We start from the raw sequence: 24,840 nt of genomic DNA, 5'->3' as shown, positions 1-24,840 counted from the left end.
AACAACGTGCAGACACTCCACACAAGAAGCCAGGATTCGAACGCCTCAACTTTGGAACTTTGAGACGAGTGAGCATTGTTAACAACTCAAGCGCCTCTGCCGCGGAAAATGAATATCCACCAAAATAGTTTTGAACAAAATTGAACAAAATATTAGGAATCCTACAGGGATTACAATTTTCTGCCTGTGCTGGATTAAACAAGTGAATACTATAATGGCTGCAACATAAATGAAGTAATATAATGCAGGTGCCTAATACTGTCGTTGCTTGACTGCGGTTTCTGAACACAGGTTGATGTTTATTCCTCTAATTGACTGGAAAGTCCTGCCGCTTTTTCGGTCAACCTGTGAAGCAAAAAACAAACAAAATAAATGTACATTTAAGGACGTTAAAAAATACAATTTTGTTGCGTCACCAAACCACATTGGAAAATTTGGAATTATACCTTATATTGTTATGACATACTGTTGCACACTAACTTGAACGCAATACCTCCCAAAAATCAATTCCACGGGATTTCTCAGATAGTTGAAGTGTCCAACGGAGTGAAGTGATTTGCTCCTAATCAATTTAACCACGTGAGTACTGACAAATATAAGATAAGATAAGATAAGATAAGATATCATTTATTCGTCCCACACTGGGGAAATTTACAGCCTCCAGCAGCAAGAATGTGAGTGAATATGAGTTTGTGAGAGAAAAAAATACATGAAATTGACCATATTTGGTCAGACGAGTCTTCTGCCCGACAGTGATGATAATCAAAAGTTTTACTCAATAATTACTTACCTCACTTGACCTGGCTTCTTTCCTGCCAGAACACAAACATTATTATGGTCTGTGGTCAAAGCCTTGCTTTACTTTTGTTCATGCATGCAAACACTTACTTTTCCTTTTTTTCAACCAGCCAACACACATGCAGCAGCTGCAGCAAAATGTAAGAGCTCCGCAGCCCGCTACAACCAACAGGAATTTATAGCCTGAGGAAATAATGATAGTGATTGTTATGCCAACAATAATAGTTGGAAAATATTATAACAATGATTGGCTCACTTGCACAGACAGGCCGAGGGCCATGCCAAAAACCCGACAACCCGCAGGTGACCTGCCCTGAGCCGATCCTCAGGAAGCCGGGGTGACATTTTAACTGACATGTGGAGTTGGCCGTGTGGTTTCCTTCTGCACAGCGAAGGTATCCGTTGGGGTGAATCGGAGGGGGGCATTGCACATCTGGGGGCACGGAGGCTTCACAGGGACACAATTTGGTTTAAAAAAAAAAAAAAAGCTCAGTTTGCTGATATTCTTCTTTTTTTTCCAACAATATCAAGTCATAGCTAGTGACTCCAAGTGACCTTCAAGCCTAACGAAGTGACCTATCGTGTTGTAGTCTCGGATCCTGACCTGTTTGATTTGCGTCTCCTTCAGAGCCAGGCTCAAACAGACAGGTGACGTTGTTGACAGCCTCCTGGCAACTTCCTCTTCCACATATCGTCGCGTTGCATTGAGCTGTCACGGAAACAGCACAATAGCAATGGATCAGATTCATATTGGCATCATGCACAATGTGGAAGAATGCAATTTTCAAATCGCTATTGAGGCTGCAATTTGAAAAAAAAGAGGCTTTTTCAAAAATATATGCAATATTAAAAAAATATATATATATATATTTATTCTATGTATTCATTTATGTAATATCTAGATAAATTCAGTGCATAAGAATGCAGTCCACATTTGGCATATCTTTGTTTTAAGAAACATGAAAAGTTAAACTTTTCTTAGTTTACATTTGTCCATTAATTAAATAAAATAAGAAGAAGAATTTGAGTATTTTTTTTGTTTACTTTCTCAAGAAATAGTTTGAGAGACTATTTTTTATCTCAACCCGAGTCTTATCATTTTAAAGTAACAGTACTCTTACTTGAGTACAATTTTTGACTACCCTGCCCAACTTATGTGACAATATTGTCAAGAAACTTAAATGACCTCGATAGCAGACTGCATATTTCCTATATCTACACTTCTCGTCGTTCCATTTCCCTCGGTTGGCTCCGTTGTTAACGTAGAGCTCCACGCAAACGGGCCAGCTCTGGTTGTTGTTGGGCTCGTTCTCCGCCCACGACTCCTTGCCGACCCACGTGCTGTTATTCCCGATCCAGATCCAATTTCCGTTCTTGTGCATTCTGGTGATCCCCAACCAGTAGTACGGACTGTGGTTCCTGTTCGGCAAGAAGGAAACCAGGGCGGCGTTCTCGTCCTGGCTCTGGATGACCACCATGTCAGTGTAGTACGTTTGGCACCACTCTCGGGCCTGCGTCCATGTCATGGAGGTGTTGGAATAGTGATACGTCCAGCACAAGTTGACCCCTATTAGGGACCCCCCTAATATGAATGAAAGAGCAAAATACTTATGATCATCTCAAACTGGTATGTTTAAAAGGACGCATTTGGGTTTTTAAAAAAATAACAGACGGTCACAGTCATTTCAATACGAAGTGAATGTACCGCTTGTGTTCAATCATCTGCCCGTTTAAACGCTTATAACGACCAGGACATCAATGCTGGTTCCATTAGCTTGTAGCGTTTAGCATTGGCACGAAGGGAGCGGACTCACCTAACTTAAGTCATTTCTTTGAACAAAAGGCAAAATAACAGGCAAAAAGTCACATGCCACGCTGGCGCCTAAATTATTTTGATGGTAAAATAATAATCCATCCATCCATCCATCCATTTTCTGGACCGCTTGATCCTCACTAGGGTCGCGGGGGGTGCTAGAGCCTATCCCAGCCGTCTTCGGGCAGTAGGCGGGGGACACCCTGAATCGGTTGCCAGCCAATCGCAGGGCACACATAGACGAACAACCATCCACGCTCACATTCACACCTAGGGACAATTTAGAGCGTCCAATCAGCCTACCATGCACGTTTTTGGAAGGTGGGAGGAAACCGGAGCACCTGGAGAAAACCCACGCAGGCCCGGGGAGAACATGCAAACTCCACACAGGGAGGCCGGAGCTGGAATCGAACCCGGTACCTCTGCACTGTGAAGCCGACGTGCTAACCACTGGACTACCGGGCATGGTAAAATAATAATCTTTTTAAAATTTTTCAATGATGATGAGTAATATTATAGTCGCAACATTTCAGGTCAGCGTTTTGAACTAGTGTGTTGAATTATCATTTCAGACAGGTCAAAGTTGAAAGATAGTGATTCAAATTTAGGTTTCAAAGATGGGTTAGGGCAGGGGTGTCAAACTCATTTTTGTCGCGGGCCACATGGTAGTGACCATTTCACTCTGACTTCTTACTCATAGTAAGAAGTCAAGAATAATGGTTCATTCAACGATTGTTTAAGTTAGTGCAATGACAGTTTTGGGAACAAGAAAATGTTGACGATATCTCGCTTATTTACTACGTATGGAAATTTTGGTACAGATTTTAGCAATCATCGTAGAAGTTGACATGTTTCATTTTCTTTCGTGGACCACATAAAATGATTTAGCGGGCCAGATCTGGGCCTAGGGCCTTGAGTTTGACACCAGTTAGGGTTTCAAGCCTGGGTGAGGTCTTGAGACCAGGTTTGGTGTTTCGAAATTGAGTTTCAAGCAAGGGTGATAGTTTCAATTTGGAGTTACTGTTTGAAGACGTGAATAGGGTTTCAAATGAGAGTTTCCGGCCAGCGTTATCGTTTCAAATTAGGGTTCCAATTTAGACTTTCAAATGAACATTTTAGCTAGATTTAAAGTTTCAAGTTCAGGTTTCATAAAGGGTTTCGAGGCTGGGTTAGTTTGTGGCTACGTTACTTCATAAAATGTCCAGTGAGTGAGATTTGGATACCCACCAAGGAGCAGTATCAGCATCCACTTCATTTTCAGACAACCTGCAAAGCAGAAATATCAACAACAATCACAACTTATCGTCGCTCATACTGAAATAGCGTTCACCCACCTGCGACAATGGAAGCATGTATATGAGAAGAAAATGTTTTCCAAATGTTCAAGTTGCTGTCATTCCAATGAAAACGAGACGGCGGTAGTCGACTGAATGGAGCTGCGGTCCATGTCAAGCACTTATGGGATCTCAGCACAATACCTGGATGTTTCCACACAGAGTGAATCCAAGTGATGATTGATGGCAACTCAATTGTGATCCACTCTGATAAGAGAGTGGGTATGCGTCACACCCATTTTTTTTTCTGAATAGGAGCACTCACATGCCTATACCAAAAAAAAATTATTGGTTGCTCTTTTGAAATTGCATTGAACGTCACTTTCAAAAAAAAAGTTTTGATATTACGCCTGATATGTCGCTTGTCATCAAACGTAGCCTGTTGTAATATTTTTTTATACGTTTTATAGTATTTACCTTCTTTCCATACTTGTAAGTATAGATGTAAAACCCTGCTTCAAATATAGCCCGTTAAGGTCGATGATGGTTTGTGGTTACATAAGTTGGCTGATTAATTCTAGTGTCACCCTCAGAGTGCAGATGGAAACAAAAATGATGACATGGAAATATGAAATTTCCGCCACAGCAGGGCTAATAATAATGGGATACCTTATCTGAAAATTGCTTCCTCTGCTGCTGCCGACATGTCATAGTCACGAGAAAAACACAAGGTCTGCAAAATCAGCACGCGTGTGTGTGTGTGTTTGTGTGCGTGTGTGTGTGTGTGAACAGAGATCCAATTTTTTTTCCCACATTACAGTACCGACTAAGTATAATGACAAAATGCCCACTGCGTTTATGTTTTGTTCATGTTTATCTTTTATTACTCGATGCACTTACTGAATACAGACATACAATTTAGTGCCATGATATGGGGAGAAAAAAAATAGTAAAAATGGCAACATTTTGACAATAAACACACATCATATGTGTAAGCAACATTTCAAATGCTACAATAAATAAAGTCACATACTACATAAATATACTAAATTACTCACAGCTTATTAAGGACATGGCATCATAACATCACACTTCTCGCGTGTTCCTAAAGGCGCCGAACAATGTGCTCAATACCATAACTCCCTTTGGGAGGAAATACGTGTCAGCGACATGACAGAAGGACAACATTTTTTTTTCATTCATCTTTTGGAATGATCTCATGGTCAGTGTCGTTTATGGATCGAAGGTGACGTCACGATCCTAGATGAGGCTGTCAATGCTGTTTTTGTACACCTGAGGAGGGTCTTCGATGTCGGAGTTGCTGCGAGAGAAGACGAGAGACAACACATGAGCTCACAAAATTCGCTCTATTTATCCTTTTCAAAACGGGATATAACTATGAACTTTATCGGCAGTCTTACCTGCTCAGTTCAAAGTTGTTTGCTTTCCTCCTCATGCGTCGCATGATCCACATCACCAGAGACAGAGCAGATAAGGAAACAGCGCCACCTATTGTCGCGCCGGCCGCAATGGCACCCACCTCAGACGTGGACTCTGCAGAACAGGTTCAAATCGAAAGTTAAAGACCGACCACCAAATTAAAAAAAACCTAATTGAATCGTTTCGCTCCATTTGGTCCACTTTTTTCACACCTTTGCATGTTGGTGGTGCGACGTTCCACTCGCCGAAGTGCGTGCACGCCATGCTGACCGCACCTTGGAGCTCGAAGCCTTCCTGGCAGCTGAATGTGCAGATTGTATCGTGAGGAAAGAGGCTTCGGGACGGGATTAGGGATGGGGTGCAGTTCATGTGGCCGCTTTTGGGAGCTTCCGGGGCGGGGCATGTGATTGCTACAGGAAGTGAAGCGAAGATGGTATATTAGAAAAAAAATATTTTTTATAACAGTTACATGTATAAATATAAATTCCTAAATATAGATGAAAACACCTTCTCTGTTGTTTGTATTGATTGAGAAGCAGTTTTAATTCTATTTACGTTTTACGTCTCTTACCTTCACAACGTGGCATCTCGCCCCACCGTGCGGCCGACGTGCACGTCACACTTTTCGGCCCCTCCATCCGATAGCCGAGGTCGCAACTGAAGGTGCAGCTATTCCCGTAGCTGAACTTTGTCTCCGGATCGTCTCCACAACTGACTGTGCCGTTGGTTAAGTGGAGAAGAGCGGGGCACTGGACGGCTGCAGAGCAAGAGAAAAAGAACAACAGGACATTAGCACTCGAATGCAGGAAGTAAAGTTCGATTTTTTTTGGGGGGGGGGACTTTCCACGAACCTTCACATGTAGGTGGTGGATGTGACCAGTTTTTGGTGGCAGTGCACCTTAAGGGTTCCGGTTTACTGAGCTGGTATCCTTCTTCGCAAGAGTACTGGCACAATGAATCAAAGGTGAAGTTGCCATACTTGTCAGTGCAGACAACGCTGCCTTTGGGAGGGAGGGTCAGCTCGCTTTTGTTGCACTGAACCACTGAAACGAAGCACATCAACACAATTAGTCATCCATTGCATATTTACGCTTCACCGTTTACCATTAGAACTGTTTTTTTTCTACCGATAGCTAAATGGATATTCTTACCATGCTGACACTTGTCTCCATAGAAGCCTTGGAAGCATTCACACCTGTGGCTGTTTATGGTTTCCACGCATTCTCCGTAGACGCATGAGTCTTTTTGGCAAGCAGCTAAAACAAGAAGAAGGGGATTGTAAGGTTGAACATTCACAAACTCTACACTTGTTTTTTTTTTTTTTTGGAATAGATCGCCATTCTCTCCACTCACCTGTGTAGCACAGAGCCGTCTTCTTATTCTTGCACCTCTCGTCGTTCCATTTCCCGGGCTCCGAGCTCCTTTTGATGTACATCTCCACACAATCCTCACTGTCGCCAAGGATCTTGCCGTTCATGCCGTTGTTGGGCTCCCCCTTCGCCCAGTTGGTGGCCTCAGTCGTGAGAGACTTGTTGGTGCCAACCCAGGTCCAGGTGCCGTTGATTTTACGGATCCCGATCCAGTAGTAGGTGGCCTGTTTGGGCAGCCACGTGTTGAGATGGCCGATCTCCTCCTGGTTTTGGATGGCCACCATATCGGTGTAGTGCTCCTGGCACCACGCTCGGGCTTGCTCCCAGTTCATGGTGGTGTTGGAGTAGAAGTAAGACCAACACTCAACTTGCATGGAAAGCACTGAGGATGGAGATACACAACAATATATTAGAACGTTTGCCGACTTTCACGGAGCAAAGGCGCATATTTGACATCGGAATTAACTCTCACGGCTAACTAGCAGAAGAAAATGTTAAGATAATAGCAACAGGTAGATCCGCATTAGACGTACTTTCTAAAGCGCTATATAAATAAATAGGCTGTGAAGTTTGCACCTACTTGAGAAAATAAAAGCCAAGCTGATCCACAAACTGGACATCTTAGATGCTCTGCTCTGAAGTAATCCACAGAAAAGTTCCTAACAGAGAGAAAAAAAAAAACAATAATAATAAATAAAGATTAGTCAGTCAATTTCCAACATTCTATTCTCGCTGTAAAGTCCACACTTACCATTGTAAGCGATGTATTTGCAGGAGTAGCTCAGTCTTAAGTGCTTATGTCTCAGTGAGCGAGCAAGATGATTTTGGCTGAAACGTGCCGCTGCGCCGGCTCTTATAGCCCCTCGTCCACGCGGTCCAGTTTTCCGGGAAGCTGTCGTCAGCTTTTCGGTGGAAATTCCCACCCCCTTCAAGCCAATTATGCCCAATCCAAAAACATCTCCTTACAAAAATTCCAAAGGGGGTGTGGGAAGTCCCCATTGTCTTCGGCGGAAGCAGATATTGATAATATTATTTTTCTTATAATTATCAGAAATGTTTGACCTTTTTATTTGCTGTTTTCATTTTTAAATTTTGATTTTTTTTAAGGACATCGTACTTTTAACGGTTCACAACCATTTTGAATATAATGTTATAAGTGTTAGATGTTTCATATATGAAAAACATTCAAAATACATTAAAAAAAGAAACCTGGGAAAACCTGAAATCGACCCACTTGCAAATTGATGATGTGGTGAGATTTTCAGCAAATGGTGCTATGTTTTTTTTTAAATTTTTTTTTAACCTAATCACTGATTACTTAAGTTGAAATTTCTCAGTCATTGCTGTGTTATTGTTGAAAGTAATGCAAAACATGAGCGTAGAGGACACGAAGGATGTAAATAGTTTTCAGGCTGATTTATTCCTGTAAAATGCACGGAAGGATAGAAGTAATTCAAATGTCGGGGGAAATGCACAGACCAGCACAGAGCACTTAAACACGCACACACGCACGCACGCACACACACAAGCACACACGCACGCACACAGAAAGTGACAAGAAAGGAAAGGCCACACAATGCAATGGCTGCCACTACAAAGGCTTCACTGGTATTTTAACAAGTGTCTCGGGATGGAGGAAATGTGAAGCAAGAGAGCCAAGGCGCCTGCTGGCTGGCCGCTTGCCTTTCCCGAAGTGACAGTGCATTTCCTTCCTGGCTGACTCCAAAGTTTGCCTGTTGTTGACACCTCTTCACCTCCACCCTTTCCCCTGGAAAAAAAAGCATACTATGGTGTTTTATTGGCCCCAGGGAGGATTTCACTTTTTTTGTTTGTTTGGCTTTGTTGGAACTTCCGCAACCGATGATTTTAAGCTTTGTTCTATTGTCTTTGTGACTCGTTTAAGTGCACTTCAAATCTCTCTATCTCCCTAGCTACCTTTACTTCCTCTTTCAGCCAGGTGAGGGCGCAATTGCAAGCGTCAACCTGTTTATTGAAGCCATAAAAGGGCCTGTCTCTTTAAGACCGGAAATAGCCCCAAGGACCTTATAAGGCGTTTGTATTTCCTGAGCCGTCAAGTCTGTCGTCTCAACAAAAAGTACCGGTAACTATGTCGGAGTCCCTGGCAGCTGTCCCCGATGTGGAGATTGATCCAGAGGGAACTTTCAAGTACATTTTAGTGAAAGTGAAAAACGGCGATGTCAGCAAAAACATTGTTCGCGGTACCAAGAGTGCCGAGTACCACAGTAAGTTAAAGAAAATGTCACAAGCTTTGCACCGACTAGCTCATCTGTCAAATTTGTGCTGCACCTTGGATTTTAAAGTTCACGGTTCAATTCACGTTGAGTACAGTCAGTGCAAAACGAATTGATCTTTGGTGTAAACAGTGACAGGTTGAACAAAAACAGGAAAATGTGAAATGTGACCGTTTTAACAGTTTATGCTACAGAATTACAAATAATGACATTTGATATTGCTTGGGCTCCATTTGAAGAGCAACATCAAAATTCTGGCACTCTTTCAAGGACTCATAAAATGACATTGATCATTCATATCTGGAATGTGACACCTGTGCGCTCGTCCTGGTTCATCTTTTCGCGTGAAAATGAAAAGTTTGCTTAGTGGTGGGACTTTAGCATCAAGAATGGGCATTACTATTATTATTTTTCTGAAATAATCATGGTGTGCTATGAATTATTTGTAGATCATATTTTTGAGAAAGTCAAGCCAGCTCTGGAGGCCTTGGGCATGGAGTGTCAATGCCTTGGTGGAGGGAAGATAGAGCACAAGAGTCATGAGAAAAAAATAAGGGTGTTCGGAGAGTCTACTGTAAGCCATTTTTCATTACAAATAACACCACAATATCAATATCATGCATTAAAAGCCATATTTATATGGTCTTTAGGTTTTTCTGGAATACATTTGCATCTAATGAGAGTTAACGCAAGCGCTACAGTATTATTATTAATGCAAAATCATATTGCATATGCAGCTCTTGTATTTGATCACATTAGCTGTATCTAAAAAGCTCGACCTAATATTGTGACCGGTGAATATACAGACTGTCATGTCACATCTCCTTTTGTGTTTTCAGGGTTTTGGTAAAGCGGATCACTCCATTTCAGTCGAAAAGTTGAAGAGCGTCTTCAGCGACTATGAGATCACTTGGAGTGACGACAAAAAATAATTTCACATTTCTTCATATTTGAAATCTAGAAGTCAAACTCTGTATTTGTGTTTTTATGTAATAAATACTTACACAATACATTTCATGGCAGGTTTTATTACTATTTTTTTTTGGTTAAGGATTTGAGAGATGAGCAAGCATTACTCAGAAATCCAGTGACTCACCCTTACTTTTACTTTTAATTGACAGTAATCACAATCAGAGGCTGAGTGCCAAGCGTAAAGTCCATACAGAAAGGAGTGAGACTTTCAGAATCACTGACATATCCTGCGACTTAGAGGAAGCGTTTCATTTTTTATCCCAAAAGGGAAAGACACGTCTTTGCTTCTTATCGCAGTTGAACGTTTACATTTGTGAACTGTGTGAGATAAATGAACTGTGAAAGCTCTTGCTAGAAAAAAAAAACCAAAAATGGAAGTCAGGAAATTTGGAGCACTGCGAAAAAAACAAAACACTGACCTTTTGATTTATGCTTGTGGGTATTCTTATTCATTTTATTATTCCAGGTCATTTCTTTTATATATCACATCTGCGTTCCAGAATGATGGGAAAGAGTACATGCATACAAACTTTACATATAATTGTCATGACAATTGTCAAAATATACATATTTTTTAATGAGTGGTTGCCATCTTTACCCGTGAGACAAGGTGCCCTTTAGACAAGGTGGAAAGAATTATGAACAGTTCAAAATTGTCCGTTTTAGTCCAAAAACTTAAGGCTTCCACTAGAAATAAAAAGCGCTTTGTTACAACTTCAGCTGTTATGAAAGTGTTTTTCATAAATCAAGGTGTATGGCAATGTATTGCCTAAACACTTTATGATGGGGTCAGTTTTAACCTGAAGTGTCATCCATGAAAAGAATATATATTTTTTTCTTGAGTAGATAATCACCACTACATTTCCTTCCTGGAGTTTTTGCGCATTGAGTTGACTTGAGTTCCCAAAGGGGTATGCCGGCGCTTCATCACCGTGGCCATTTTTATCATCACCTTCATTGTTTGGTCATGAATCTACCTTGCAATGGAATCGGGGGCCTTCTCACCTTGAACGGAGGACCAACAAAGCATTCTGGTAACACTGCTAATTATGCTGTGACCTTGAAAGGAGAAAAACAAAAGGCTGTCTTCCTTCCAGGTTACATCCTCACTGGAGCCAGTTTCCTGTGAACCACGAAACTTTCCGTTACCCTCAAACAGGCGGCAGCGAGGAAAAGTGTTCAAAAGTGAAACTTGGCCCTCTTCTCGGAAAACTCCTCCATTGTCGTGTCCGAGGGTGGAAGTGTTTTCATACGGAAAAGCCCATGAGAGAAATTTCAAGGCCAGCTCGTTATCAGTTTCTTTTCAATGGAAACCTATGAGTGTGATTTAACTGAATTTATTAATGTCCATTCCAATACTTTTGCTCAGTTGAAAAGTGGATGGATTCAAACAAAAGATGCTCTGTCCTGAGTTGTTAAACACATCTAGATGTAAATAGCATAACAATGAAGCTGGACTTTTGAAATGTTGTCTCACATTCTACTTTTGATTGGAATCTGCAATGTCTTTAATTTTTAGCTTGCTGCTTTACACAACATAATTTAGGGCACCTATTGGGGGAGATGAACACATGAAAACGCATGTGCACCAAGGCCTCTAGGCCTTGCTACCTGGACCTCAGGCCCCCAGCTGAAGGGGGTCCCGAGACACATTTACCCTGTGTCAGACAACACAATGGCACTGCTTTACATGCTGCAGTATTTGCGGCCGTGTGAGATTGCTGATACGGTACATATCAATGACACAGTTGGAAATCTCTGGAGTCACCGCAGCGACACGTACATCAGGATTTGGAAATCCTCCTCATGGGACCCGATACCAGCAGGCTTGTTGTCAAACACGCTAACAGCAAAATAAGAAAATAATGCAATTATTTATTTTAAGTCACTGTCGAATGAAAATAAATGTATTTTAAATTGACACACCACATTGAAGAGTGTTATACATAAACAAGTCACGGTCACTTTCCTCGGCCGAAGGCTACAGACACCTGCGGCACGCTGCCGGGAAACACACTGCATTGAAAGTGTGATTGTTTACACCGCTTTTCAATACACCATTTGAGAAACAATAGCTTTCCCACATACTCAGGCCATCAGCTCCCCCACAAGAGACTCCAGATAAAACTTTGAAATTCCTCAATGCACTCGTCATTGTTATTGCTTAATGACTATTGCAGCGTAAGCAGATAAATCAAAAAGTGTTTCATTCACTTTGTTGTATTTCGTATGATGCTTTGTGTTTGTGGTTTTAAATTTCAAAATTTTCCCCCCTGCAAATCCGGAATAGGAAATTGATAGGTAGATTTAATAATATATGTAATATAGTGTAATATATATGTATATATTCATGTTTTTTTTTAATTTAAGGGTTAATTTGAACAATAGGTGATTTTCTTTCCTGAAACGTCATAGCTGTAATTTATAACACATGGTAAAATCCATATTGCGCGTCAAGTTTATCTCTTGGTCGAACTTATAATAAATAAGTTAATAAATAAAATATATCAGAAACTTGATGTGCTGAAAAAAGTAAAGCCGCTTTTTAAATCAGCATTAAAACTCAGTTGAGGGACACATGAGGCCATCTCTGATTTTAAAAAAGGCGCTTATCCAGTGTTATAATTGAAGAATTAGTCAGCACAGACTACAGAAACATTATGAAAAATTGTATTGTTATCGTTGAAAAAAATGTGTGTCACTGAAGTATAGTAAATGCAAAAAACGAGCAAAAAAAGTGCCCTAAACCACAGCTGGAAATCGTGACGTCACATCCGGTTACAGCTCTGACGCGCGAAACATTCAAGCGTCTAACGCCAACGTTAGCGATTGAAAGGAATAAATATGGATTTGTCAACGTGAGCTGAAAGCATTGGACTGCGTCCGTGAAATAACCGTTACGAAACACGGGGATGCCGAAAGCAGTTTGCCGTTAAGTCTGTAAGTACAATGATAACGACGATGCTATGCTAAGGCTCTACGTCAAATTAGCCTAGCCACGTAAATTCCCCTCTTTAAAGTCTTGAGTGAGAGTACACATGTCGTTGGGCAGACTTTACAAAGCTGACTCATGTCACGTGTGAGTCACTTATTGTTGTTGATCTTGTGTCGTTCGGACAGTGTGTCCGATCTCTTCTGGTAGACCGGCGGCGACATCATGTCTCAGACCAACACTCTCCTGGACGAGGTGGTGCAGTGGAACCAGGAAACCTGCCGCCAGCAGCTCAAGGCTGTCCTGCCCAAACTTACCATATCCTCCCCAGTCCTGCCTTGTCACGGAATTGCACATAAAACTGATATTAAAATGAGGAAATATGTAGCTTTATGGCTTTCTGCATGTTTTGAAAGTACACCGACGGTATTTATGCGTTTTATGCTTTTTACAGTGACCCGTTTTCACAAAGATAAAACATAAGGAAGGGGGAGGGAAAAATAGCCATTGAGTAAGCTCCAGTAGGAGCTTAGTATGGTTTTGTGGAAAACAAAGACTCAGAAAACAGGCGAGCATGAATACACAACATACAGTATTTGAATGTTGGGGAGGAGCTGTTTAACCTGGGTCGTAAGGGGAAGTTACGGAGAGCCTTCGCTATATACAGGCTAACTTTTAAAAAAGATTCCAGTGTGATGAAAGTCGATTAGATGTCCATTAGTCGCTGATGACTTCATTGATATTTGTACAGTACAGTACTGCTATAATGTAAAAAAATTTTGGAGGAGGGAAAGGTTTAAAATAATCAATATTTACTGCTCACGGACAAATTCATTGCTACAGGAAACCATTGTTCAAGCTAACAGATTTTCATTCAGTGTGTTGATAAGATAAGAAAACCTTTATTAGTCTCGCAATGGAGAAATTCCCAATTCACAGCAGCAAAGTTATGAAAGGAAAAAGTAGAACAACAAAATATTGGAGCTGCTGGAAACGCAGCCACTGTCGCGGCACCATTTCGAAGTCAAAATAACAAAAATAACACAACACAACACAACACATAGGACACAGACAGTCGTGAAATCTTCACCAATTTTCTGAAGCAGTTATAGATGAAAGAGGAGAGGATCAAAGTGTCCTTTCACCAGTGGATCAGGGATGTCATGCTGAAAATGTGCACGCGTCTGCTACAAGCTAAGTTTTGAAAGCAAACACAAAGCTTTAGCGTCCATTGACGAAAATAGATTAGTTCCCTTCTCCTGTCCCACGTAATCCGCTTCAAACTCCAAGCCGCGACTCCCAGTTCCAAATCCGCATCGGCGCTCCGCGCTAACGCTCCTTTCTTCTCATCGTCGGCTCCTCAAGACTTGCATCCATCCAGCCGCAGACCGTTCAACAGCACCGATCTCTCCGCTGAACAAAGCGGGGCTGTGAAAAATGCTGCCCATTACAGGCGCAAGACACGAGCTGAAAAAAGTCCTCATCAGGTCCACACGACGTAACAACAAACACAAGACATGCTGTTTCTCAGCTGTGATTTTCTTTAACTGTTCACACACTTTACATCACAAGTCTGAGGGCTGGGATGATCATATACGTAAGTTCCATTTTGTTATTATTATTTTTTTAATAATTCAGATTAATTTTATAATTGTGGCTTTTTTTTCTTTTTTTACCACCCAACTTCCCTATTAGGTGTACTGAAGATAATAACGGACTTGTTCCTCCCTCACATTGCTCTGTTAGATCTGGAAAATGAATGCTTCTCCAAAATTTTACCAAAGGTGAGTGGCACACCTTTACCTGTTATCACCGTATCATCCTGGTTGCGTATTTGTGACCATTCTTTTTCATATCTCCAGGCGGTGACCATGTTTGACAGCATAATGAAAGAACTTTCAATCCAAGTTGGAAGTTTGTCCAGTCAAAACACTGAAGTGTGCTCCTCCCTGAGGAACATTCTGATGGTGGATTACCTCAAACTTGAATTTTCAGTCTCAGTGATTACATGTTCGCTAAAAAAAAAAAAAAAAAAAAAAGTACTGGTAATAATAATCTTTCTGCTTTGGTTCTCTATCTTCTTTTCAGTCTCTGATGCAGATCATTGACGCAATGTCTGCATGCGTGCGTCACGTCTGCACGTATGATGAGGTCCCGGACGTTATGTCTATCCGCACCTTACTCTCATGCGTCCTGAAGGTTCTGCGAGACACTTTTCAGCACTGTAAGGTGAGTCGCTTAAGTTCTACAATGGCTTCGGATAGTTTGGATGGTGCAAAACCAACATCCATATTAGTAAATTGCATCCGGACAACGGCTGAATGATTTAGAAAGATAATCAAATTCACATTTTTTTCCCTTCTCTATATTGCTGTTGCGATTTAACCTGTAAAGGGAATTTGACATCTAAGAGGGCAAAAAAAACTGTTTGTACTTTTGAATGCTGAGCAGTTATTTTGCGGATAAGCAAAGTTGCCCGCTCGTGCACTCGTCCGCACTCTGCTCAAAATGCTGATTGCGCGGACCTTCGCCACCTCCAAACAAGATAAAATGACATTGACGGATCTGTGAACGGTTCAAATCTCATAATTTTTTAGAATATTTGTTGTCTTGGCTTCCCGGGACAAGACAAACCATTCCGGGGACGGCGGTTACCACTGTGGACAGCTTATGATGTTATCAGGTTACAGGCTGCATGAAAGGCTTCATATGTGATTACCGGTAAAATATTTTTTTCCAAGGTCCTCTTTCCGTGAACAAACAAGCAATGAAGCACTCCGTTTTACAATAAACGATATCCGATTATTGTGCACAAATATTTTAGTTTTACAAATTAGGCTCACGCTCGAATAAAAGAAAATGAACCACGAATTAAAATGAAAGACGGTGTTGGACTTCAAATCGAGTTGTTAAAGGCCTCAACACATTGACTTGTGGTCCTTTAAGCATTCACGACAACTTGACTAAATTCTCCCCCCTCCAACTTTTCATGAAAAAACGATTTGTAAACATGTTGACTCTTGAGCACAGACCTTAAAACGTGATGATTTAAAGTTAACAACTCACCATTTAGTAACGTGTTCTTGTATCGAGGCCTTTCAATCGTTGTCACGGTAACACAAAGCTATACTCTTGAATCAACTTGCAGTAAGAGGCGCATGGGGGTGTGCAGTTTTTCCACTCGTTATGAAACCAGTCGTGGGTTTTCTCCGGGTACTCCTGTTTCCTCCCACATTCCAAAAACATGTGTAGCAGGTTAACGGAAGACTCTAAATTGTCCCTCAGTGTGAGTGTGAGCACGAATGGTTGTTCGTCCTCTGTGTGCCCTGCGATTGGCTGGCAACCGGTTCAGGTTGTCCCCCGCCTACCGCCCGAAGACGGCTGGGAAAGGCTCCAGCCCCCCCCGCGACCCCTTGTGAGGATAAACCGGATTAGAAATTGAATGGATGCATGGAATTGGGAATTTCTCCATTGTGAGACTAATACAGGTTGTCTCATCTCTCGTATCTCGTATCTCGTATCTCATATCTCATATCTCATATCTCATATCTCATCTCATGGATGAAAGCAGTACGTCCGTGTGCCGCCCGAAATGAATGATCCCTGACGAGAAATGACATTTCTTGGCGTATCGTCGACAGGAGAGCGAGGCGGTCTATTGCGGCCATCTCTCCGTGGTGGCTGACCTTCTGCAGAGTCTCTTCAAGGAGGCCTGCTCCCTCCACAAGGCCCTGTTGGAGCTCCTGGACGGGCTCTCGCTTGATAGCAGCTCCTCTGAAGAGGTGGCGTCAGACATCGTCGTAGGTTGTACCAGTTGAGGAGATGACTTCCTCCTGTTTCCTCTGCACCATTTTCACGATCGAGCTTCTTTGCATGCTACGAACGCAACGTTGCGTCTTGGTCATGTTCCTCAGTAATTCACAGCCTCCTGGACATTTGCTCGGTCATCTCGAACCTGGACATGGCGCTGCATGCCAACACGTGGAAGTTCCTCATTAGGTCAGTGCTACAAACGCTCGTGATGTTGACTCAAATTTAGAAATACAGATCCTGATTTTCAGACTATAAAGCGCAGCGGGATTAGAAGGAGCAATATCAACAAACGGGTCTATTTTCATACGTGAAACAACAAAACGGTCAAAATAAGACAAACTTTATTCAACTGCGGGCGGCACGGTGGTTGACTGGTTAGCGCGTCGGCCTCACGGTGCAGAGTTCGATTCTGGCCTCCCTGTGTGGAGTTTGAATGTTCTCCCCTTGCCTGTGGGTTTTCTCCGGGTACTCCGGTTTCCTCCCACATTCCAAAAACATGCGTGGCGGGTTAATGGAACGCTCGAAATCAGGGGTGTCAAACTCATTTTTGTCGCGGGCCACATTGTCGTTCCTGTTTTCCTCGGAGGGTCGTTACGACTTGTGTCAAACCAAATGTTTAACCACCGCCAAAAAATTGATGGAGAACTTGTTTTGAAATCAGAAGTCGCCGTGTTCAAATATTGTTATGGATTCGATATGACAATTACAAATTTTGATTCAGAATTTAGCAAGCATCATGGAAGTTGACATGCTTGATTTGCTTTCGCGGACCACATCAGATGATGTGGCAGGCCAGATCTGGCCCCCTGGGCCTTGACTTTGACACCCATGCTCTAAATTGTCCCGAGATGTGAGCATGGATGGTCGTTTGTCTCTGTGTGCCCTGCGATTGGCTGGCAACCGGTTCAGGGTGTCCCCCACCTGCTGCCCGAAGACGAGTGGGATAAGCTCCAGCACGCCCTTCCACCCCCCCCCCCCAAAAAAAACCCTGTGGAGTTCCTCCCTTTAAAAGTGTCCTTGCCGTGCTCAGGCAGAGTCTCAAGTACCAGTCGATGGTGGAGGAGCATCTGCATCACGGCGACATCAGCGCCAGCCTGTGCGACAACCTGTTGGCCTCTCTCCACAACGCCGCGGATCTGGCCGAGCAGATAAAGCACGCCGCTCTGCAGGTTTGCGGCCGCGCGCTCGCCAATCAGCACAACTGTCTCCCACTTATAGAATAATGACCGCCCCCATCCTGTGTTCAAGCCCTCGCGTGACCAATTTTGTATTGCATAACATATTTTCAAGTCGAAGGTCTCCAGTTTGGGCCTCGTCTGCTATTTTCCCCTTGTGCACTTTTGTCTGTTTTGCTAGGAGGCAACGCAATGCGCAGAACACAAGCTGTTCCTGAAAACTGCAAAGCTGTGCAGATTTTTTGCCAACACTTTAGTTCATTACGTAAAGGTAAAAAAAACAACAACAACATCATCTTCAACTTACTTTAAAATAAAGATCCACATTCACACCCTCCCCAGGAATTCAACGCCTTCTTAACCAGGTCTTGCGGACGCTTTCATCAATTGTACCTCCAGATTATCAGGTACGTGCGATCCGCTTTACGTGACGATGCAAGATGTTTGTTTGGCTCGGCGCCTTTGAGCAAGGTGGAAATGCGTCTCGCCATCTTCCAGTAAATTCCCTCCCAGCTTGTGCGCTCCGGCGTTGCCCCCGTCTCTTTCCGAGGAGCTCAACGCGGCGGCCGTTGTTCCAATGGACGCGCTTCTACTTCAGCTTTTACCTCTCCGGCCTTTTGCCGAAGTCGTCTTGCAGGAAGACCCGCGTGAGTTTGTCGAAACGCACAAAAATCAATCTGTTGCATTATTGATTCTTTTTATGATTGAGCAATCGACATGATGGGTTCCGAAAACACGCCTGAGTTGCAGAAAAAAAAATATTATTGTGGTTTATGAGTCTGAATGTAATTTTTAAAACGTCATTGATTTATTGTCTTTCTATTTTTTCGTTTTGCGAAAAATGCTTCTGAGCGCTTGACTTTTCCTACGCAGGGTTAAGTCTGCAGCACGAACTCCCTCAGTGTCTTCTGCTGGTGAACGTGCTGGATCTGTTGGCCTCCCAGCCTGAGGAGGTGCTGCAGCTTTGGCACTCCGGCAGTCAGCATTCCGAGGAAACACCAAGGTCAAGTTGCTTCATGCAACATTTTTATTTTTTTTGTGTGGGAACAGTGGGAAGGACGCCACCAGATAGAGTGAGAGAGGGACCGAAAAAAAATCATTAAACTTCTAGAAGGACCTATGTTTGCAGGCTTCCTCTGTACCAGGCAGTCTTCTGTAGTTTCCAACGTTGCTATGCTGAGCGCAAGCTGCCGGTGTTGTTGCCGGGGGTGATGACGAAAGGCCAGGCCCAAGGTCGGGTGTCTTTGCACTGTCACGTGTGTGTGCACCTCTGCGCCAGCGTTGCTGTTCTTTCTCCGCTTTACCTCCCTATTCTGGTGAGTTCTGCACAAAGATGACACTGCATTGTAAACAGCACATTGGCTCATAATTTTTGTTTGTTTTTTTTAATCGTAAAAATGCCAGCACGTTTCAAATGGCCTGTGTGAAATACGCCCTAAGTTTGACTTTGAGAGTTTCGTGTGAAATCTTCACTCCAATCTCATTTTGGCTTCTGCCTCGGGATTTCCTCCTATTCAAGACAAACAACTCTTGTACTTTCAATTTTCCCCCCCTCTGCTTTCACTTCATTTCATGATAACATTCTCTCACTTTGTTTACATTGCAGCCACGTTTTTTTTTTCTGTTGCAGGAGCGGTGCTTGTTGGAGGCCACGCTGCAGGCCGATACCCACACCGCCCTGCTGGCCACCGATGTGTGGTGCTTCACCGCGCGGTGAGGAAGAATTTGTGGTGTTCCTCTTTTAAGATGTCATACAGTGGTTAGAACAGAACATACAGACAGAAAATACATTATTTTATGTTCTTCGTCTGATTAGCTTGATAGCTTAGACTGTGACATTATTCATGCCAATTTGCTTGCTAGCAATGTTTTTTTTCCCCTTGTTTTCCGAAAAAGGTCAATTATGACTTGAGCGACTCACTTCTTCGTATTTTTTTCTGAAGTGCTCCAAGATGCCACAAGATGGCGCCAGTGGCGTGTCTCAATGGCCATGAAGTGATACTTCTCAACTGGGAGACGAGCTTTGTATTTTGGGGAGGAGCTAAATTTAACTTGGCCTGGAAGTAGAAGTTTTCACTCCATGTGCCTGTTGGACATGAGCACTTTCGTTGTTTTATTTTCATTTTTTAAACCGTATTCATTTTTTAGGGTTATGTAAAATTAGTTTGAATTTGATATTGGAGTTTTTGGCATACTTCCTGTTGAAACCTTCTATATATATATATATATATATATATATATATATATATATATATATATATTTGTGATTTTGTAGGTATGGAACAGCAGAACTTTGTCTCCATCATGTACTCCTCATTGCTCAACTGGTGAGTATTCTGTAGCCCCCCTACACTGCCCCAATTTATGGAGTTTGGGTATTGTTCAGGGGCCCATTAACGAAGCAGAAAAAAACAAGTATCACGCAATCCAAAATTTTATTTGAGTGTCCTTATTTGTCTACCTGAGAGAAGCAAGCAGTAGAAGCACCTCTCAGTGCGGTGCAGTGCCGTATGGATGCTAAAATAACAAAATCCCATAATCTCTCTGTAGGGGGTCCCCAGCGGCACCCCGACTGAGGTGACGGTTGATGTCGTTGGAATAAACACCTTTTCCATAATCCCTTCAATTCAGGCCCATCTCACACATTTGCAACCAGAACCCCCTCTGATTCTTCACACTACCGATGAGCATCGCTTCTTTTTGCTTCTGCCTCCTCAGGTGAAAACCTCCTCGGCCGAATGCCATCAGCAGTCCCATCTGGGCTTGCTGCTCAGACGCATGCTTTTTCTCATGACGCCCAGCCACCAGGTTAGCGGGATCTGCATGCAGTAGTCCCCAATATTTGGGGGGGAGAGTCGTGAATCGTGAAAAAAATAACAGTAAATGGCGCTTCCACTTTCAAACTGTTTATAATTGCCCATCTTAATCACTTGAACTGCAAATGTACCACCCCTAGAACACTTGAAAATAATTTCAAACTTATTTTACAACATTATGTCCAAAAAAAAAAAAAAGGGAGGTCGGAGCCAATAGTGAACCACAATTAGGCGGCGATTCACTACATCTTTATATGTGACATTCCTCTTTTTAATATACAGTATACATAATGTGTGTGTGTGTATTTTTTTTTAACCTAGATGGAATTTGTGGCACGTTTCCCTTCATCCGAGGTTGAAAATCTCCCATTATGGCGTCACGTCCTCCTCAGAGCTCTTTCAACTGATGCCCGTCAACGCGTGGAAGCGGATGTCGTCGCGTTAGCTCAAAAAGCTTTGACCGAATGGCAGAGTGGAGGCTACAAACTGGGCCAACTGGGCAAAGTGGTGAGGACAGTAATAGTATTATAATGAAGGTCCAATCCTGGTGGGCGAATAGTCCACAGAAAGGGTTTTTGAATATGCTACTGTCGTCGTTTCCAGAATGCGGTGCTCCACTGCCTCCTAGTGGTGGTTCAAGCAAAGTCACCTGTTGAGGAACGCTGCGTGTCATCTGCATCAAGGATCGTCACACAACTGTGGCAGAGAATCGCACCACATCAGGTGAGACACATCGGACTGACAGAAAAAGTTTCATCTTTGGCCTACAATCCCAGGAATTATTTGAAATGCGCTGTAAGCTCTGCTTCAAACGTTGTTGCATGTGTAGTGACAACACTTGTTTCCGTAACGTGCAGGTGCAGACCCATCATGTGCTGCGCGTCACTCTGCAGCTCCTTTTGTCCATCACGGCAGTTTTAGTGAAAAACGTGGAAGCGCCCGTCATCATTCACGTATGTGTCGATTTAAATCTTAAGATTGACATTGAGAACTGAGTGGAAATTGTGTTTTTGGTGTGTTCTAGGCTCTGGTGTGCGTAGACGCCGTCGTGTCTCAGAAGTGTGCGGATGAGCTGCTCCTGGCCGCACTGGAGTTCCTTTCGTCACTCGGGAAAATCTTTATCCCTCCTGAAAACCAGGTACCGACTCCACCCAATCATAACACTGCATGTGATTGCAGCCAATCACTATGCTGGAATTGGGATTGTCACATCGGATTTGACTCCAGCCAATCACGGCACTGGATTTGACGCTGGTATTTCCACATAATTGTATTCGGTCTTATCGACATGTATACTTTTCTGCCTGCCTCCAGAGTGAAATTTTTCCCAAATTGGGCAACCTGTTTGGAGCACTGTTAGCGCAAAGTTCCTCCTGGTTGCTCCATCAGCACGCTTTGGAGGCTTTTGCTCATTTTGCGGAGGTAAAGGAGCTTCGTTAATCTTGCAGTATTCATGCTACAACTTTATTTTATCAACCATCATACCTGTTGATGTTTCAGGTCACAAACCACGAAGAGGTTATTTCCTACAGTTTATGTGTGGAAGAAACCAAAAGCAAAGTGGTGAATTTTCTTAGCAAGGTAAGAAAAGTCTACATTTGTCAGTCAACGTCTGGAAGAAGAGCGGACGTAAACATGACCGTGTTTTGTTGTAGACTGTTACTACACCGGAAGAAGTCAAGGAAGCGCAGCTAGCGAGAATCCAGGTGGAGAAAACTGTTTTAGAGCGACATAACCAGAGGCTGGACACCCCTAAACAGATTCCCACGGAACTTTCCGCTCCATCCGTGACTCATTCAGAGGTTAGTAACATGCTGGGTGGGGTTAGATTTAGAATGGTATTAGTTTCATGTTTTGGAAGAAATACGTTAACCCTGAAGAGCCACCGTATTTTCCACACTAAAAGGCGGACTGGACAATGAGGCGCACCTTCAATGAATGGCCTATTTTATATATTTTTTTTCATACATTGGACGCACCGCAATATAAGACGCGATCTACAATGTATCCACTAGATGGAGCGACGCTCAAGGAAACACCAACAGAACGATCAGATGTCAGTAAGATTTATTGAATAAAGCAGCGACAGAGTTCACTTAACCAACAGCATGTTATAGCATTGACTCGTTAACGTTGAACTCTTTTGCCGCTGCTCTATTTTCGTGTTGAACTGCGTAACCGATCACCTTAAGTTTGCAAGGAGCCATTTTGGGGGTCGAAATATGACCGTAATGACCATACACAAGGCGCATCGGGTTTTAAGGCGCGCTGTGAGCTTTGAAGAAAATAGAAGGCTTATAGGTGCGCCTTTTAGTGTGGAAAATGCAGTATTTAAACCATTTTGGCTGTGGAACCCAATGATGAGTAATATTACAATGATGATAAAAAATAGTGAAATGTTTTGTGAACAGGCAAAAAAAATCTGATACATCAGGCGGTACTGTAATTTTTGATAGGGAAAGGTCAATATTTTGGTAAATATGTATTCTGTCTAAATGTTTATCATCTATCGTTATTCATCACTCAGCCGCAAGCCAAACGAGCCCGGCAGGAAAGTGCTGCGGACGAGGAGTACAGCCGCGGCATGCGGGCAGCTGAAACCGCGCTGAGGGCGCTCCTTGCGCTCGCTACAGGTCAAACGGGCACACAGGAACCGCCGCCGCCTCCTCCTTCGTGGCTGGCATCCCGAGTACAAGCACTGCATGTGCTTCTAAATGATCTAAGCTCAGCCACATCCACGAACTCGCCCACGTGATCTTTTTATTGTATACGAACATGTAATCTGTCGACTGAGGCCGCTTGTCTGTTTTTTAAAATCTTCAAAATGTATCAGTCTTGACTGATGATTAAATATTTGAATAGAAAGACTTAGTTTGTTTTTATTTACTCTGAGGTCTGAAAAATTGAAAACTAGTGATGTGCTCCACGGTTTGAATCCCTGAAGTGTGTGCCGAGTAATCTAGATGAGTGGTTCATGAATGGGGAGTCGAAGCGCGTGTTGATGACGTCAGTGGTGACGTTCGAAGCCTCGCGAAGTGGGTGTACCAAGTGACTCATTCAGGAAATGATACGATAGGTTCGAGTGTTCGAAATAAACGACAAAGAAACGCTATGTTGCACAAAACTTTACGAATAAATAGTTGCTTTTTTGGGCTAAAAACGCCTTACTATACATGGTCGTTTTTTGGGGGCAAAAAATGCCTTACTATACATGGTCGTTTTTTTGGGGCTAAAAACGCCTTACTATACGTGGTTGTTTTTTTCGGCCAAAAACGACTGACTATACATGGTCGTTTTTTTGGGCTAAAAACGCCTTACTATAGATGGTCGTTTTTTGGGGCTAAAAACGCCTTACTATACATGGTAGTTTTTTTCGGCAAAAAATGCCTTACTATACATGGCCGTTTTTTGGGGGCAAAAAATGCCTTACTATACATGGTCGTTTTTTTCCGGCTACAAATGCCTTACTATACATGGTCGTTTTTTGGGCTAAAAACGCCTTAATATACATGGTCGGTTTTTTGGGCTAAAAACGCCTTACTATAGATGGTCGTTTTTTGGGGCTAAAAACGCCTTACTATAGATGGTCGTTTTTTTTGGGCTAAAAATGCCTTACTATACATGGTCGTTTTTTTTGGGCTAAAAATGCCTTACTATACATGGTCGTTTTTTTGGGCTAAAAACGCCTTACTATAGATGGTCGTTTTTTGGGGCTAAAAACGCCTTACTATAGATGGTCGTTTTTTTGGGCTAAAAACGCCTTACTATAGATGGTCGTTTTTTTGGGCTAAAAATGCCTTACTATACATGGTTGTTTTTTTTTCCGGCTAAAAACGCCTTACTATACATGGTTGGTTTTTTTGGGCTAAAAACGCATTACTATACATGGTCGTTTTTTTGGGGGCAAAAAATGCCTTACTCTACATTGTCGGGTTTTTTCGGTAAAAAACACCTTACTATGTATACATGGTTGTTTTTTTTTCGTCTCAAAACGCCTTACTATACATGGTCGTTTTTTTCGGCTAAAAACGCCTTCCTATTCATTTTCATTTTTTTTCGGCTAAAAACGCTTTACTATACATGGTTGTTTTCTTTGAAATCCTGAAATAAATGAACTTTACTACCACAGCCAAATTTAAAGAGATACAACTTGGAGTTTTTATATTCGTTCTACTCCTGACATGA

General features: G+C 42.5%; 4 protein-coding genes and 1 long non-coding RNA gene across 6 annotated transcripts in view; 3 read left to right on the top strand and 2 right to left on the bottom strand.

Moving 5' to 3' along the window:
• Positions 1-4,132, bottom strand: part of LOC127606460 (L-selectin-like) — a 78,017-nt gene extending 73,885 nt beyond the window's left edge. Inside the window, exons 1-8 of one of the 2 annotated variants that reach the window (XR_007963792.1) lie at positions 3,946-4,132; positions 3,839-3,877; positions 1,985-2,380; positions 1,403-1,507; positions 1,055-1,246; positions 889-981; positions 791-812; positions 211-345 (exon numbers count right to left, since the gene is read on the bottom strand). Coding sequence is in view for 1 of the 2 variants with exons in the window: in XM_052074874.1 (XP_051930834.1) it covers positions 300-345; positions 791-812; positions 889-981; positions 1,055-1,246; positions 1,403-1,507; positions 1,985-2,380; positions 3,839-3,866 (882 nt within the window). In the remaining variant the exon portion in view is untranslated. Of the gene's footprint in view, positions 1-61; positions 346-790; positions 813-888; positions 982-1,054; positions 1,247-1,402; positions 1,508-1,984; positions 2,381-3,838; positions 3,878-3,945 lie in introns of those variants that run through there. The other variant, XM_052074874.1, reaches the window with a different exon arrangement.
• An 866-nt stretch (positions 4,133-4,998) lies between these two features.
• Positions 4,999-7,592, bottom strand: sele (selectin E). The gene is made up of 9 exons (XM_052074814.1): positions 7,447-7,592; positions 7,276-7,354; positions 6,679-7,077; positions 6,477-6,581; positions 6,177-6,368; positions 5,897-6,082; positions 5,538-5,735; positions 5,307-5,439; positions 4,999-5,206 (listed from the first exon to the last, which is right to left on the bottom strand). Exons 1-9 carry the CDS (start codon positions 7,447-7,449, stop codon positions 5,146-5,148), a joined length of 1,356 nt encoding a protein of 451 aa, XP_051930774.1. The 5' UTR covers positions 7,450-7,592; the 3' UTR covers positions 4,999-5,145.
• Positions 7,593-8,732: 1,140 nt separating this feature from the next.
• Positions 8,733-9,957, top strand: si:dkey-51e6.1 (uncharacterized protein LOC558617 homolog). The gene is made up of 3 exons (XM_052074906.1): positions 8,733-8,938; positions 9,397-9,521; positions 9,787-9,957. The coding sequence occupies exons 1-3, from the start codon at positions 8,803-8,805 to the stop codon at positions 9,877-9,879; spliced, it is 354 nt and encodes a 117-aa protein (XP_051930866.1). The 5' UTR covers positions 8,733-8,802; the 3' UTR covers positions 9,880-9,957.
• A 771-nt stretch (positions 9,958-10,728) lies between these two features.
• On the top strand, positions 10,729-11,842 carry LOC127606493 (uncharacterized). The gene is made up of 2 exons (XR_007963802.1): positions 10,729-10,953; positions 11,017-11,842. It is a non-coding gene; the product is annotated as an uncharacterized LOC127606493 (long non-coding RNA).
• An 832-nt stretch (positions 11,843-12,674) lies between these two features.
• Positions 12,675-23,520, top strand: firrm (FIGNL1 interacting regulator of recombination and mitosis). Its single transcript, XM_052074751.1, has 25 exons — positions 12,675-12,859; positions 13,040-13,170; positions 14,410-14,448; positions 14,547-14,635; positions 14,714-14,818; positions 14,940-15,080; positions 16,493-16,655; positions 16,766-16,850; positions 17,695-17,833; positions 18,021-18,110; positions 18,182-18,246; positions 18,338-18,486; positions 18,713-18,842; positions 18,969-19,155; positions 19,470-19,552; positions 20,115-20,166; positions 20,558-20,647; positions 20,977-21,162; positions 21,259-21,378; positions 21,513-21,608; positions 21,680-21,793; positions 21,970-22,077; positions 22,156-22,236; positions 22,311-22,457; positions 23,183-23,520. Exons 2-25 carry the CDS (start codon positions 13,077-13,079, stop codon positions 23,408-23,410), a joined length of 2,781 nt encoding a protein of 926 aa, XP_051930711.1. The 5' UTR covers positions 12,675-12,859; positions 13,040-13,076; the 3' UTR covers positions 23,411-23,520.
• Positions 23,521-24,840: the final 1,320 nt, after the last annotated feature.

This window comes from Hippocampus zosterae, chromosome 8 (assembly GCF_025434085.1).
Source record: "Hippocampus zosterae strain Florida chromosome 8, ASM2543408v3, whole genome shotgun sequence".
Classification (NCBI taxonomy): Eukaryota; Metazoa; Chordata; class Actinopteri; order Syngnathiformes; family Syngnathidae; genus Hippocampus; species Hippocampus zosterae.
Note: the sequence above shows the minus strand (reverse complement) of the source record. Positions and strands in the feature narration are given on the sequence as shown.

Bases quoted from the DNA above. Each gene is read 5' to 3' on its own strand.
- si:dkey-51e6.1 (XM_052074906.1), top strand. From the start codon at position 8,803: ATGTCGGAGTCCCTGGCAGCTGTCCCCGATGTGGAGATTGATCCAGAG. The intron at 8,939-9,396 runs GTAAGTTAAAGA...AATTATTTGTAG, and splicing joins CAAGAGTGCCGAGTACCACA to ATCATATTTTTGAGAAAGTC. The intron at 9,522-9,786 runs GTAAGCCATTTT...TTGTGTTTTCAG, and splicing joins GGGTGTTCGGAGAGTCTACT to GGTTTTGGTAAAGCGGATCA.
- firrm (XM_052074751.1), top strand. From the start codon at position 13,077: ATGTCTCAGACCAACACTCTCCTGGACGAGGTGGTGCAGTGGAACCAG. The intron at 19,553-20,114 runs GTGAGGAAGAAT...GTGATTTTGTAG, and splicing joins GTGTGGTGCTTCACCGCGCG to GTATGGAACAGCAGAACTTT. The intron at 20,648-20,976 runs GTTAGCGGGATC...TTTTTAACCTAG, and splicing joins TCATGACGCCCAGCCACCAG to ATGGAATTTGTGGCACGTTT.
- sele (XM_052074814.1), bottom strand. The intron at 6,369-6,476 runs GTAAGAATATCC...GCTTCGTTTCAG, and splicing joins TGGAGACAAGTGTCAGCATG to TGGTTCAGTGCAACAAAAGC. The intron at 6,083-6,176 runs GTTCGTGGAAAG...CTTGCTCTGCAG, and splicing joins TCCACCACCTACATGTGAAG to CCGTCCAGTGCCCCGCTCTT.